The 17,191-nt window shown below is 33.7% G+C and overlaps 1 protein-coding gene across 1 annotated transcript in view; it reads right to left on the bottom strand.

Moving 5' to 3' along the window:
* Positions 1–1,551: 1,551 nt before the first annotated feature.
* The window catches only part of LOC133174659 (acylphosphatase-1-like), a 30,064-nt gene continuing 14,424 nt past the window's right edge, over positions 1,552–17,191 (bottom strand). The window contains exons 3-4 of the mRNA XM_061309753.1: positions 2,747–2,856; positions 1,552–1,945 (exon numbers count right to left, since the gene is read on the bottom strand). Coding sequence (XP_061165737.1) covers positions 1,822–1,945; positions 2,747–2,856 — 234 coding nt within the window. The 3' untranslated portion in view covers positions 1,552–1,821. The remainder of the gene's footprint in view (positions 1,946–2,746; positions 2,857–17,191) is intronic.

The raw sequence follows: 17,191 nt of genomic DNA, 5'->3' as shown, positions 1-17,191 counted from the left end.
TTTCTTGACAAGCATATAGTAGCTATGTTTTCTATAGTATTCTATATATCGGCAAAATTACCGCCATGATCAAGTTTGTAATTTTGATTTTTATACTTATGATATTTAAATATACATGTACACTTGCTTGTGTCCATGCCAAAATCTGATGAAAAAATTTTCATAACTGGCTATAAAGTTATCAGTAAATTGGAATGTGCCTGATTAATATCTTTCTGAACTTGCATTGAATATTTTTATATTGCTAATGCACCACCACCAAAAAAATACTATTCTACTTTTCAAAACTTGTTTAAGATGTATTTGATATATAATTTTGCTATTTAAGTAAAAAATGAGACATTTAAATGTCTTCACTGATTAATAATTACAATGTTAACTGAAGCATAACCATTTCATAGAAAAAATGAAAATCATGACTATACTTTTTTCTGAGGAAAAAATTTCTATTCAATTGTATGTAGACTAGGTTTGTTCACTTTGATTTACTCTCGAAATGTAACATTTTTTTAAACAAATTTCTCCAAAGGACCCTCCTTCAGACACCGTACTGACTGCTTTAGCATGCTCTTCTAGGAGTCAAATGCAGCATACTGTGTATTTTTTTCTGAGTTTTTAATTAGTACAAACATAAATAAAACAAAAAAGGAAATGGATTGTTGAATTTCGGTATCTAATTGTATTTTATCCTCAGCATTTCAAACCCTTTATCATCTTGAAGATTTTCTCCATTTCAATGAGTTGCATATAATGAGGTTTGGCTGCATTTATATATTTACATTTTGCCACTACCATCCATATATGGAACATCCCCCCTTTTCCTCACATATGGAACATCCCTCCTTCCCCTCACATATGAAACATCCCTCCTTCCCCTCACATATGGAACATCCCTCCTTCCCCTCACATATGAAACATCCCTCCTTCCCCTCACATATGGAACATCCCTCCTTCCCCTCACATATGCAACATCCGTCCTTCCCCTCAGATATGGAACATCCCTCCTTCCTCTCAGATATGGAACATCCCTCCTTCCCCTCACATATGGAACATCCCTCCTTCCCCTCACATTTAGAACATCCCTCCTTCCCTTCACATATGGAACATCCCTCCTTCCCCTCACATATAGAACATCCTTCCTTCCCCTCACATATGGAACATCCCTCCTTCCCCTCACATATGGAACATCCCTCTTTTTCCTCACATATGGAACATCCTCCTTCATCCTACATATGGAACATCCCTCCTTCCTCTCACATATGGAACATCCTTCCTTTTCCTCACATATTGAACATCCCTCCTTCCCCTCAAATATGGAACATCCCTTCTTCCCCTCACACATGGAACATCCGTCCTTCCCCAACACTACCTTTATTACTATTGAAAAAAGAATTAAATGGGAGAAATATGACCTTAAAAAATCAGAAATTTAATTTAGATCAATGAATGAATACTAAAAAGCTTTATGTTCAACTTTTTTTTTTATTTTTGAGACCAATCAATATAACAAACAAAAACATGAATATGTTCATAAAATAAAACAAAGCAAAAAAACTAACAAGACAGAAAGATTTTTTTAAAATAAATAAATAAATACTTATAATGCATTCCAACAGAAAACCAAACAAAATGCATGTATTTACAAAACATGAAAACAAGCCCTAAATATGGTCACATATATATAATACTGATTAAGGTATTTTAAAAATGAAAGTATAAAAATATACATATTAACAAAAAAAATGTGAAAGACTATTTGTGAAAATGTCACTCCAAACAACAGTATGTGCAGTCTAAATCAGCTTCTGTGGTCCGTGTTGTCTACCAGTCTGTTGGATCAATGGTGAATTTGGAAAACTCTCGATTTACAACTTCATGTTCATTGTAGAAGTTTGCTTTGGTGACGAAGGAATATGGGCTGCCACTTGAAACTAGGAATTTTTTCCTATTGTAAAAAATTTGAAGCAGTTCAGAAAAATATTTTAAAATTTTACTGATTTGATTACTGAAAAAAATAATATGGAAACTGATTTATCCTTATACATAATTAAAAGAAAAGTCTTAAAACTTATGCTATTGAACTCGTTTCTGTTGTCATTTAAAGTTCCCCTCCCCCACAACTGGAAATCCTGTATCTGCCCCTGACTATAAAAATTTTCCTTTTACTCATGAGTGCATGAACACTATCTTTGTAAACACACAATAAACTTTGCTTTCTTAACTGTAGTATGTATAATCAATCCTGTTTTTTATGATGTACAAAAAAAAATTCATGGGTTGACTTCGAATCAAACCCTGGACCTCTAGTGGTAGTCAGATGCTCTGACCACTGAACTCTCAGGGCTAATATCCAAGGTTCTTATAGCCCAAACTATCAGACAAGTAATAAAGAAAAGGTAATGAGTGCTTACATGTTCTCTATTTGTCTCCTTTTACCCTGGTTTGTAAGTGTAATAATGATAAGTTTAATAAATATAAGTGTAAAAAAAATAATTTAAGAGTGTTTCCATGCTCTCAACTTTTCTCCTGTTCCCTGGATTGTAAGTGTATGGATTAATGCCTCATGGTAAATGTAATAATGGTATATGCAATAATGGTTAGTGTAATAATGGGATATGGAATAATAGTAAGTGTAATAATGATACGTGTAATAATGATAAGTGTAATAATGGTATATGTACATGTAATAATGGTAAGTGTAATAATGATATTAAGTGTAATAATGGTAAGTGTAATGAGTGCTTACATGCTCTCCACTTGACTCCTATTCCCCTGTAGTGTTCCTCTGATGGTCCCCTTCTCTGTATTCATCATGTTCCCAACAACTCCAAGTTTATTAGCTGCCACATAAGTGTACTTTAAAATAGTAAAATGTGTATACAATTAGAAGGCACATAACAAATGTGTATGCATTTTCAGCAATTTTAACATTGGGCACATAGGCACTCCCAGGCTTAATTGTCAGAAAGTATATATATCTCTGCAGTACTTTAAACATTTCATCAGCTATAGTACAGTAGATATACGAGGGCTGTTCTGAAATTATTGAGACATTTTGTACATTTTTCTTTCTAATGAACGTCTTTCGGTGAAAATTTGCATATACGTTTGACAAACATTAAGAATTCATAAAAGCAAGAAATATTTTACAAATATTATATTTCTTCTCTTCAATGGTATATAAATGTGTCAATGGTAGGGGTACCCGGCGCAGTCACGAAATCAGATATTGAAAATATGTAACACCAATGTTCAACACCCCGGTGGACCCATAATAAGAGCGAAAATAATTCAATTTATGTATATAATTTTTTAATTTTATTTTGACTTCATGTTGTGCAAGTTTGTTAGAATTCTGATCAGAAATGCCGAGATCATTAAAAAATAAAGGGCGGTAAAGAAATCTGATAACGACGACAAAATGGATTTTGACGTCAAGGCGGAGCAGCGAGATGCCTAAAATTTTGTGCAGCACTATGTAAAACTCCTTTCCAGACTGACCAACCTGCTAAAACAATAACAACGAGAAAAAAAAAAACATGTCTAAGGTTTTGTTACATGTATTTCATTGGTATATATTTTTTTCTAATCTATAATTCAACTACAGTAAAATCAAAAGCTCTGGACGACCATCAATTTTTACCGTAACGGAATTAATAACGTTGACTCGCGTTGCATAAATCGGCACTGCATGATGCTAAGTCATCCTGCATAAATGACGCATGAAAAATTTACAATACTGAAACAACAGCACACATTTATTAAAGAATCGCTTAAGAAAAAAAAAGTTTGATTTTTGTAGTGTATATAATTATGATAAAAAAGAAAGAAGAGTAAACGCTTCCTGATCATTTCACATGCAAAATCATCTCCGGCTGACGTGACATTAAAATGACGTAGCGATGCTGCTCCAGGTCGATAGACATATGCATGTTTCTTATTTCACCGGAACTTATCTAGTTATCCTTTAAATTAGAAATTTTGTATAATTAAGGTCTTCCGCTCCAGGCGGAAGACCTTCTACTGATTCTGATGGTTAAGATTATTTAGGGTCTTCCGAGCTTCCTTCGGAAGACCCTACTGTTATTCTACTGTTTCTTATTATTATTTTATTTTTTTTTTCCCGCCGATTTTCAGTAGGCGATTTCTCGGAGACCTTTTGTCCGATTGCTATGAAACTTTCAGGGTAGATACAATGTATTATTGCCTAAAAACAGTTTTTTCAAATTTTTGATATATACCCCCGTTCATGAGTTATTGCCCTTTAATCAATATTTGGAGGGTCTCTTGTCCAGTAGAATTCTCAATAACGACACATGATATTTGCATGAAAACTGGAGAACTTGTAACTAATACATTGCAGATGCGCAGAACATTAAGATTGTAGGCTAATTTTTTTAAGTTCGGAAGCTATGTGACGGCAAGTTTTAAGAATTATTTTTCCATGAAATTTTGCTGCTTTTTGTTTAATAACTTTTAAACTGATAAAAATTTGGTAAGACATATAGAATAAAAGTTGTGTGTAATTACGAGAGCTTTCAGATAACATCAAGAAAAAGGGGCTGGCCCCTATATTCAGGGGACAGCAGGTCATAAAAGTATTTTTTGGATAGCTAAAAATATTAAAATATTATGAAAAAGTTTGAATGACATAATTTCTAACATATTAAATCTTGTCATGTGGTATAAAGAGAAACAAGCTCCGTGCTATATTTTATTCTATTTTATATAATAATTATTCGAGAATCGTACAGGAACAAGTTGTCTACAAACCAGCCACGCCTTTTAGGGCATCGTAACACATGCTTGTACGGTTTTAGATAGTTGTTGTGTTTTAAATAAATTGTTTTGATTCGATTTCTCTGTTTTCTGTTATTTAAATCGTTTATAAATGCAAGTTATTTACACAAGTAAAGGTAGATCAACATTTACAAATGCATCCGTATAGAAAGAGTCTTAATCGGGGCCTCTTGTTTGTAACCTGGATGTAAACAATCACGAGTGGCATTGTGGGAAGAAGACACTAGAGACCCGATATATGAAAAACGTGATTTGATCTTATGCTTTGTAACAAGCGGCAAATATTTTTTTAAAAAGTGTAGTTTAGTATAGCATAATGCTTCATAATCAATGATTTTTAAAAATAAATCATGTATAACACTCAATCTGATTATTTTATTTTTTGAAAAATTATCAGGTCGAATATCAGGTTCTTTAGTATATCAAGTCTTTAGTACGTCCCCGGAAGTAGCCATGCAAGTCGGAATTACAGACAGAAAATGAGAAGAAAATATGTGAAGTTGACAGTTGTACATTTTCTTAACGTACGGGCCGTATGTAGACATGCACGTTTAATCAACATCTACGAAGCACATAAAATCCTTGGTTGCGTACAGGGAGCATTAGTTTTAAAGGGATATATATATTCTTGCGCAAATTGTTTACGAGGAAATTCTGACGATCACATTAACAGCGATGAACAGTCTTGTGTCGGAGTTTTCTGTGATAAATGTAGCGAGTGATGAAAGAGTTCACGGTGACATTTTAATATATGATTGGCGTGGACCATGGAAGTGAAGGTTAGAATTTTTCTTATCTAAAATTTAACAGCTGCTTACAGCACTGATGTTTACATTTATATGCCAGCAAATGTAGAAATGTACGCACAAACACTGATGTATGTTATCTATTTTATGGTTCAGTCTCTGTCTGTTAGCCCTGACATGACATTGTCAAATCCCCATTGCTTTACCTTATATTTAAATGCATGAGAGCATGTAATTTCACCAAGACTTTCTTTTTTATTGAAACAAAAAAATGCAAAAATTCAATAATACACTATCTAACATACTACATGTATAAAAATGATAATTATTATTATATATTCTTCAACAAGTATGAATAGCTGTTTTAACTAGGGCCTTAATTAATATTATAATTTGTTATACCTTTAAAAATTTGTTCTTATATAAATCTATACCAGTGTACACTCAAAATGTCTAACATTTCCAAGGTTTTATGAGCAATCATAAAAAAATCTATGTTGAACCGCAAAGTGAGATATTGAACCTGTCAATGAGATCATTGGACTGCTTACATATTACAGTATGCGCGGGATTAGTTAAATCTCATTTGCATTCGTTGGTGTTCGAAAGTTACGGAATTGACAGAGTTTTACCTCAGTGCTGGTAAAGGAAATTTACATCACGGAAGCCACTACAAAATACATGTATGTCAAACAAAAAAAGAAAGTAAAAGATATAACAAAACATTTATTGTCCGTGTTCTCGGGGTAAAATGCAATTTGCTGACCCCTTGAACCAAACTGTTTCCCTTCGGCCTAATGGTCTCAGGCAAACAGTTTGGTTCTTTGGTCCGACAAAACACATGTTGCCCTCGAACCCAGTTAGTAAATGTGTATTATTATTGGAAAATCTCAAAAATGTCACTCAGTTAAATTGCAAAAGAAACTTGGAAATATATTTATACATAAAAGTTTGAATTATTTCTGTGATAAGACTGCAGGATTGATTTGTGTTTTGTTTATTGCCCCTTCAAATTTTTTTTAGTCATATTATTATGCCACCACTTGCTGGTGGAGGCCTGCAAATATAGACCTGTACTTGACACTTATGGCCTTTGGGAAGTGAGGGATCTTTTTCGTGCCAGCACCTTCTGTGACACAGAACCTCGGTTCATACGGTTTCATCTGAGGGACCTATCTCCACATCCAGCTGTGGGATTCGAACCTGCGATGTAAGGATCAGCTTCTTACTGACACTTTGATTGATTGTATGTTGTTTTATATCTTACTTGAGAATTTTTCTCTCGTATAGAGACATTGCCACATGCTGGTGAAGGGCTTCAAACATAGACCTTAATACTTGGCACTAAGGCCCATTGAGCAGTGAGGGTTCTTTATTGTCCCAACATCTACTGTGAGGTTTTTAAGGTCTCATCTGAAAAACCTTTGACTTTCATTCTAATGCTTGGCGCTTGGTGAAGGAACCTTCATTACCTGTATGTTTATGTCTTAGGTTTGACACAGCAAATGAGAATCAAGCCCAGGCCTCCTGATTACAAAATGAATGCCCTACAACTAGGCTACCATTACAGATAATGAACTACATTAATACCATGTAAAGCATTGTTTAGTAAAAAATTAGTTCTTGAAATTAGAAAATAGAATTTTTTATGATTGGGGTATGTAAACTTAGAGTGGTATTTGGGTTATACAGTAAAACACGCTTACTGCGAACAGACTTAAATACGGAATTGAAGGGTATAGTGAAGTGATTTTCATTCCCTGTGGTTTTTAAACATACTGAAAACTAAACTGAAAAATGAATACATTTATAATGAATCAAAATTATTTGTCCCTGGCACTTATAAACATGTTTTACTGTAATGACAAAATAATGGGGATTTGTTTTCACAGTGGCTGTATATTGTGAATAATTTAATAAGTTGATAGCAACTTTTCAGTTTTAAACTAATCTCGTTCAAGCAGATGCTTGTCTGTCTCCGTAAACTCCAATGAGCAGGAGTTTATGGAGACAGTCGAGCATCTGCTTGAATGAGACTAGTTTTACACATGCTTTCTACATGATCTAAGTGGTAATTTTTTAAAAAAAAATATGTATACTTGTATATTATTTAAAAAGTACATATTATACAAAAAATACTAACCGGTTATGAAAATCATAACCCGTCATCCCATACTAAACCAGTTACTATATTTCTGACTGATTAGATGGTTACCCAGTTGACCATTGCCATCCCTAATAAATTTTTTACATGTATAAGTTATGTGCATTTCCTTTGTGAAATCATGAAAAAAAAACTCCTAATTAATCCCTATTTATATTATATATTTTGTAATTACATCCTCAAAATTGACAGCATGTAAACATCTATTTAATAGAGTACTTTTTACAAATAATACACGGAAAATGTGACAGTATCTTTGAACTCTGTTTGATGGTTTCATTAGGGGTGTCAATGAATATTCGAGTACTCGACTATCATTCAATCATATTGACTATCGACTAAAATTTGTTAAGTCGGTTGTTCGTTTAAAATTTGCTACTCTTAAATTCAATGTAAAAAAAAATTGGATCTGCTCAGTTCATTTATTAACCTATCAGTGTTCAAACTCAGGGAAAGGCTTAACCAGTCTTTGTTAATTGTTCAAAGGAATTTTGTTGTTCGACAAACATGCATTGGCATACTTTAAAAGATGTCGGATCCAAATTGTAAAGTTTCAACCTGCAATTTCGTAAGATCTCAGATCTCGTATAATGCAACTACCAATTAATGAAGAATAATAAAACTTTATAAATACATGTAAATTGGGGAATGGTTATGAGCATAATTCAAAGGTGTTTCTTTCTGATATTAATATCAATCATTTTTAAATTGTATTGATTGAATGCAAAAAATCTCATAATTAAAATTTTGTTTTTATAAGTTACACTTTAATTGTTTAACAATCACGGGTCACTGACAAGACACATTCAAATGGCTTCAGGTAAGAAATCAATAACGGGTACATGTACTAGCAGCAGGAAAAGAAAGGATAAATACATGTACGAGCATTTGATGTTCTGTATATAGTTAAAATGTGCAGTCAGTGATTTTTTTAGAGCCAACTTGGGGCCTAAATTCGGCCCCAGTCCCAATTGAAAATATGCCTGTATTTTCCAAAAATGTAATGGAAGTTTTCCCAAAGAAAAACTTACAAAATATGTGATCAAATTTAGTTTGTTTATTGCATCTTTTTCAAGCAGGTTTTGTTGTTCAGGTGGCAGGGGATAGTTTCGTACTAAAGACCCGGTCAAATTTCTTAAAGAATTGAGATATCCCCTGTTTGATGTGATATTTTATGTAGAAAAATGATTAGAATAATTATGGGACACATTTGCAGTGTAGCAGAGTGCTTGCTGAAATAAAAGATGTGCAACATGTAGGTGTCACTATGACGCTTATATACAGAGTTGTAAATGCGAACCTAAGACACATGGTCAGTTGCAGAGGAAATTCACTGAAAAGCAGTAGGCCTTAGAAGAAGGTGTGTATCTCAGAGGGAAGGTGAATGGCCCCATATCAATTGGTGAATTTTCATTAGGGCATGCATTGATTTACAGACTATTGGGTGTTTTATCCTGCTTGCTCGGGCCTGGGTTGTATGGGTACGACTGAGGCCCAAATCTTGGAAAAACAAGCCAAAATTTGGGGAGACCCCAGGTGTATTTTTGGTACATGTGCACTCTACTAGGCAAATTACAAGTAATTTGTTGACATAATTTGTGAGCCATGGGCATATGAAGTGTAATTAATTAGCCCCTGGAAAACCATCCCCATGTACATGTTTTTATGGATTGCATGTATATGTGTACCCCCTCGGCACATGTTTGGCATTTAAAAAAAACTATCCTCTGCCACCTTCAAGAAAACACTAATTTTCAGAAATATGTAATTTAGTCTAATTCTTCTCTAAATAAATTTATTGATATATGCCATTTTCAAAACTCACCATATTTCTTTTATTTGACTCTTATTCATTTAGGTAGAGAGACCTAAACACAAGGGGGGTAAACCTTTCCCAGTACACATTTTCAAAGAGTTTGAAGCATCAGCATAACAAATCTTAACAGAGTAAGGCAATTTTTGTCTGAGAAAAATTTATTTGTTTGAAAATAATAGTTTGGGCACTGTCACATATATTTTATCAAATTTTGGTGCAATCACTTAGTATTTGAATTAAAATTAAAGGGGCTCAGTTATTGTGATATCACTGAAATTACAAATTATAAACTTATTCTTTTTTACATGTATTTTCACTAAATATCATTATTTTGAGAAAAGAATGAGTCATATGCAAAAATATCAGTTCACAGAACCACATTTATTCAAAGAATTGCTGTGCTTTAATTTTTTTTCAAATTAGACCCATCTTACTATTGATAATTACATAAAAAAAAATACCCCCCCTCCCCTTCATTTTCCCCCTCATTTGTCTTCTATAATGTGATAAAACTTAAACTTTTCATTATTTTCATATAGATTATATATTTTTCTTTAAATTATAACAAAACAGATGGTCTTTTTGCATATTTAATGAACAAAATATCAGAAATATGTACATTTTCATGTAATTATTGGATTCTACTATACACCTGAAATTTACTCACAAATGCCAAGTAAGGACAGGATGATCACTTTAATTATTCAGGGGAATCAAATGCATGTATTTGATCACTCAGATACATTGAAATTGAATGGAAATATACTCAGAAAAAGGACAGTCAGTAAAATCAGATTTCCACAGTATATTTTCTATAGAATCAGGTAATGGTTGGAGGGGTAGGGTAGATAACTGCAATTTTCAGGACACTTCTTCTTGAACCTTTGATGCAAGAGGGGTTTTTGTATATTACAATAAATATCCTGAAAATAGATTAGGTTTTCTTTTTGCAAACAAGCTATAGATGTATAAATTCAAGCAATTAAGAGGTAAAATGGGATTTCTCAAAACATCAAAAATAGGAGAGTATGTGTTTCATGTGAGTACATTTCATGAAGGCATGCAATTCTTATTGAATTTTTTATATGTTGTTGCATTTGTAATTGATCAAAGTTACCATTAAACACTGTTTTGATAAGAAATAGATTCTTTTGGGTTGTAGGAGTTGGTCATTTTTGAAGTAACACAAAGAATATGGGGTTAAGGACCTGGTTGACCGACAATTGGTGGGGTCACTTATCTGCGTCTAACTTTTTTATTTTTCATTGAAATAAGACATAGTTAGTATATTTTTACTCAGAATTGATTGCACTTTCCAAATATGGAAAGTTATTTTAATTAAAAAGCAAACTTTGAAAGTTAAAGGTGGCAGGGGATAGTTTCGTACTAAAGACCCTGTCAAATTTCTTAAAGAATTGAGATATCCCCTGTTTGATGTGATATTTATGTAGAAAAATGATTAGAATAATTATGGGACACATTTGCAGTGTCGCAAAGTGCTTGCTGAAAAAAATGATGTGCAACATGTAGGTGTCACTATGACGCTTACCATATACAGAGTTGTAAATGCGAACCTAAGACGCGTGAACATTTGCAGAGGAAATTCAGCTGAAAAGCAGTAGGCCTTAGAAGAAGGTGTGTATCTCAGAGGGAAGGTGAATGGCCCCATACCAATTGGTGAATTTTCATTAGGGCATGCATTGATTTACAGACTACTGGGTGTTTTATCCTGCTCGCTCGGGCCTGGGGATGGGTTGTATGGGTACGACTGAGGCCCAAATCTTGGAAAAACAAGCCAAAATTTGGGGAGACCCCAGGTGCATTTTTGGTACATGTGCACTCTACTAGGCATTTTACATGTAATTTGTTGACATAATTTGTGAGCCATGGGCATATGAAGTGTAATTAATTAGCCCCTGGAAAACTGTCCCCATGTAAATGATTTTATGGATCGCATGTGTATGTGTACCCCCTCGGCACATGTTTGGCATTAAAAAAAACTATCCTCTGCCACCTCAGCCAAGTTGGATTTCTTCATAATTAGATAATTCATACCACTATTGTTCTTGATGCAAGTAATTAGATAATCCATACCAAGAATAGTCTTGATTATTTATAACAATTGTTTGTTAAAGTAATACAAAGACAAAAACAAAGCTTTTTGACAATGCTTTTTAAGTGATTGGGCTTTCTGGGAGATTCCCAATTTAGCCTAATTGATGCTGAAATTCCCAATTCTGAGGGCCACAGCCCTCAGTCCCAAAGTACTGAAAAAAAACACTGGCAGTAAATATTATATTTGAAATCAAATACATTTGATACATATATTTATTACTACGAAAATGTTAATGATTCAATAATTTGTTGTATAATGGTTATAACGTAGCTTAAATATTGTACAGGCTAGCAGTCTTTTAAAGACAAAAAGGAAAATGACATGAAAAATTAATTTAAATTTCAACGAGTACTTGACTTTCATTTGACTAAAGCCTCTGACTGTGCGACTTAGTTGTCCCAGTAAAATTAACATCGCTATTTATCATTTATAAGTTGTACAGTTTTTGTTTTTTTTTTATTTTAAATGAGAAATTTCAATTTCTTCTGGATATAGGTGTGACTGCCATCTGATAACTGAAATTTGATACCAAGCATGACCATATTTGCCAGAAGAGCATCTGTTTGGAGATGACGAAGAATAAGCAGCATAGTGAAATTTAAACGGTCACACAAGGATAAAAGTCCTTCCATCTAGGATTATGGACACATCAGGCCTTAATACATTAAGAACTTGTAATATATGTATTTTTACAAAAAAATTTAGAGAGAACTGCTATTTTGGCATATACAGCAACAAATGTTAACATATGTGCATATTTCAAATGACTTCGGTGCTAAGGGCATGTACATGAACGAGGATTGTTAGAAAAGTTTGCGGACACATTGATTTAAGGAAAATTTACTGTGCACTTTGAAAAATGACCTGTCTGAAGAAATAATTTTTCAATAGCTCGGTGCTCTCCAAGACTTTCAATGACATTGCAATTCTCAACTTTGTGTTTTCGCATTGATCATCTATAATTAGCGATGAAACAGTCATAACCCCTCTCATTTAATTCAAAATTTTGCAACATGCCCTCTTTGAATATTGTAGCGACATGTAAAATATGATTAATTTTTTTGCACTACAACAGTGCAATTTTTTATTTCAAGAAATTGGTCTGATTTTAATATAGCTTTGATTACAAATAGACAACTCTAAGATACATAATTCTTTTTATCTTTTTAGCTCTTGTGAGCCAAAGGCTCAAAGAGCTAATGCTATGGCCATTTGTGCGGTGTACGTAAACTTTTTAGCTCACCTGAGCTGAAAGCTTAAGTGAGCTTTTCTGATCACCAGTTGTCTGTCATCTGTCCATCTGTCTAGCTGTCTGTCCATCCGTCTGTAATTTTTTCATATTTTCATCTTCTTCTCAAGAACCACTGAGCCAAATTTAAGCAAAGTTGGTACACAGCATCCTTGGGTGAAGGGGACTTTGTTAAAATGAAGGACCAACCCCCTTTACAAGGGGAGATAATCAAGAGAAGACAAAAATAGGGTGGGGTCATTAAAAAATCTTCTCAAGAACCACAGGGCCAGAAAAGCTGAAAGTTATGTGGAAGCATCCTGGGGTAGTGTAGATTCTAAATTCTTCAAATCATGGCCCCCAGGGGTAGGGTGGGGCCACAATAGGGAATCAAAGTTTTACATTGAAATATATAGGCAAAATCTTTAAAAATCTTCTTCTCAAGAACCACTGGGCCAGAAAAGCTGAAACTTATGTGGCAGCATCCTGGCGTAGTGTAGATTCTAGATTCTTCAAATCATGGCCCCCAGGGGTAGGGCGGGGCCACAATAGGGAATCAGAGTTTAAAATATATAGGCAAAATCTTCAAAAATCTTCTTCTCAAGAACCACTGGGCCAGAAAAACTGAAACATATGTGGAATCATCCTGGGGTAGTGTAGATTCTAATTTTTCAAATCATGGCCCCTGGGGGTAGGGTGGGGCCACAATAAGTATTACAAGGGAGGGAGGGTCTGGTGAAGAACAGCAAGGCCAAAGTAACTCAGGTGAGCATTGTGGCCCATGGGCCTCTTGTTAGAATATGGGCCATAACTCAAGAACCCCTTGGCCAATTATTGTCAAATTTGTCACAGTGTATCCATGGCCCAAGGGCTCCCGTTTATAGTAAACTTAGGGTTGTGACCCTTAAACAAGGGGAGATAATTAGGTAAATAAAACCAAAAGTACTGGTTGCTAAAAAATCGTCTTCTCAAGAACCACTGGGCAGATTATCACCAAACTTTCACAAAAGGATGAGAATATATTGTAGATTAAAATTTGCACAGGGAATCGCTCTGGGACAAAGGGCTTGGTCTCAAGGTCACTTCAAAGTTGACCAAAAATTACATTGATTAAAATGTTGATATTTTGCTTACTATAAGGACTAGGATCGTCAAATCTTGTCAGTTGATGCATCTAAGGACCTCGTATCATGTTGACTCAAAAGTAGTTCATGGTTACCTACTTTTTAAATTTTGCAGCCATTCTTTTTCAAAATGATTTAGAGGCATATTTTGAACAGTTTCAGGCCTATTATTATCAAACTTTTTCAGTTGACAAATGACAGAATGAGACCACTATTCTTTAAATTTGCTTGTTGTGTCTTAGGCTCATAATTCACATTATATCTACTGCAATCAACTTCAATTGATTCAAATATTTTTAATGAATTCTTATTAAAAAAATTTACTTGAATATATGTGTAATATACATGTACATGTAAAAGATTATTTTAACATGTTACAAAAATTTAAATATATGTGTCTTTTTCCCCCCTTGTAAAACATTTGAATAAATGAACCCAGGAAGTACAGTAAACCATTTTTTTCTCAATTTCAACTGGACCAAGATTAAACATCAAGATATCCAATGACTCCAGATAACCATGCAGGGTAAAAAACTTAAAGAATAAGGGGTTGGGAGTACCAACTCACTTCACCATGTAAATGGTACATGTATTTAGATATCGGTTTTTGAGATAATGAAGTTTAACTTTTAAGTTAAAGGCTAAAAAAGATGTTATGTTAAAATTTTCCACAAGCGACACCGTGTCTTACTGAAATCATCCCTGTGCATTTCTTGTAAGAGTATTTTTCTACTTACTGATTGTCAAAGAATGGATATCCTCAATCAGTAACACATTTGGATTACTTACTATGTAGTTATGCTGTGTAAATGTTTTGTCAAGCAATTATTATGACAGTGATGTAGCAAAACACTGATGATTCTGTAGTATGACACGTGTTACTAACATGATTGCATCAAAGATGTTAGATGAATAGAAAAGTCTAGAAATTAAAAATCAAAAGTCAAAGTTCAAGAAATGAGGGTCTGGGAGTATTAGTGTTTTGGATACAATTTCAGGAGTACTGTTGGAGAGAGTACAGTTGAATTATATATCCTCATGCTCACTCAGATTCAGAGTTCAGGAGATGAGGTCTCTTGATATTTAGGTCAAAGAAGAAAGAGAATGTTAGTAAAGTTGACAATCTAAACAGAAACATGTAACCTTTAAGTGGAAATTAAACAAATATTTATCCTTTTATTACGACGTCAACTTACAAGCTAAGAAGGAAGACCCACTCGTTGCTTTGCAACGAGCTTTGCTCTAGTCTTATTATTCTTTTTTTTTTTTTTCCTAGACGCCAACTTTGAGACCTCATATCTTGCTCATTTCTCAACGGATTTTGCTCAAATTTGCAGGGTTTAAAGACGTTACAAAATTCTATCAGAATGCTGTCAAACATTTCAAAAACCCACTTCCGCTTTTGGGTTATCTCCCTTTAAATGAAAATTTAGGGGGCTTCATTTCCAGACAAAGGCTCAGAGACTACTGAAGCTGGAGTAGAAATTCTACCGAATTTAAATAATAGAAGCACTGAAGTTGTGCACATCGGTTTTAGTTTTTCAATTTCTGTATTCAAAATGGCGCTAGAGAGGGGTCAAAAATTAGAACGCCAAAAAGAGCGAAAATTTACACATATTTTCCTTTTTATCTTCTAAACTAACAATATTTTGATAAAACATGTAGAATAAAAGTTGTGCACAATTTTAAGGCCTTTCATTTGAGACCACTAAAAAGGGTCTGGCCCCTAAAATTAGGGAGCTGGGGCCCTTTAAAGTTTTTGCTTTATAACTCAAAAACGGTAAATATTTCGAAATAGCTGCCGTAATTAAAGTTGTTATTTAACATCTTATTGATCTCAAGAAAATGTTATTTTGTTTGAGTCTTGTGTTCTAAATGAGCTAGAAGCATAACACATATACAGGTAAGTGTTTTCATTCAGCAAGTAAACAAGAGCTCTTCATGCGTGTAATTAAAATAAACTTACTATAAATAATAAACCTTGCTATATTAGATGCTAATATTCTTTAGAATCAGGTTTTTGAAGTATTTTGTGCTTTATTTCCAAATTTTTTACTGACAACTTTCCCTTTTATTTCGTTTGTTTTCAAATTTGGATAAACCAGACTACTAAACAGGGAAAAAAAGATAACCTTTTCTTCTTATCATATAAAAACAAACAATTAAGTCAGAAAATAAAACAAAACTTTAAACATAGACTATTCACAGCCATTAAGTACACGCCTTTTACATTCACCTCGTGTGTTTACAATTATGTAACCCCTCCCTCGATAGCGCGTGGCAAAGGAGGTCACCGAGGATCAATCGGCGTGTGAACCAGCGACCTAAGGTCATACACAAAACAAACCATAGAATGGCCATTCCAAATACATTTTAACTAAGTGATGAGTGGATAGATATGTTGAATCTTTCAGATTATTTCATATCTTTGATTAAGTCGCTAGTACATTTCGATTTATATTTTATTCGCTCAATTACAAGAAAGTTGCATATTTATTCTTATAAACATTGCATTGTTGAGATAATTGCGCTTTGTGGAAAATTACTTTAAAATCATTTCGAATCTTTCATATGATTCCGTCTTACTGTTTAATTATCACTCGTTCGTTTTAATCAGCTAGTCTTAAGTGCCTTTCACTTATTCACTTCAAACTCAATGCATTTTGAATGCCGAAAAGACCACTTTCTTTGCGTATTAAAGAAACAGTTTATTTATCTCTCTAATGTTATTATTTAACGAGTTGCTATTTCTTTCATGAACATTAAACAGGATGTATATAATTAAAAATGATAATTGTATGTAGAGGTCACATTTTTAATTGTCAGGAAAATCGAAAATAAAATTAAGTACTTTTGAGTTTGTATTATTTTCTTCCTAACTTACAATATTATTGCATACAAAATACTAGGTCGGATGCATGTAACTTAACCGCCTCAATATTTCACTTGTATTTGAAAATTCTATCGAGCGTCGAATGAATTTTACCCGTTAAAAAGTGTACCAAAAAAGAACCCTTCCTATGCAGTTTTCTTTGGGAATCAATTGGCTTAGATAGTCTACTCCGACATGTGTTGACAAAACTCACGCAATGAGAAGCCATACATTTCAAACTTGTGACCTCTTGGTCAGTGCATGTGAAGATTACGCATGGCAATTAGTGTCTGGAAAACGAAGTATGTTTTATAAGTTATTTGAC

This window comes from Saccostrea echinata, unplaced genomic scaffold (assembly GCF_033153115.1).
Source record: "Saccostrea echinata isolate AGI-Se365-2 ecotype Australia unplaced genomic scaffold, CSIRO_AGI_Sech_v1 ptg000002l, whole genome shotgun sequence".
Lineage (NCBI taxonomy): Eukaryota > Metazoa > Mollusca > Bivalvia > Ostreida > Ostreidae > Saccostrea > Saccostrea echinata.
The sequence above is the reverse complement of the archived record's forward strand: the minus strand, read 5'-3'. Positions and strand labels throughout refer to the sequence as shown.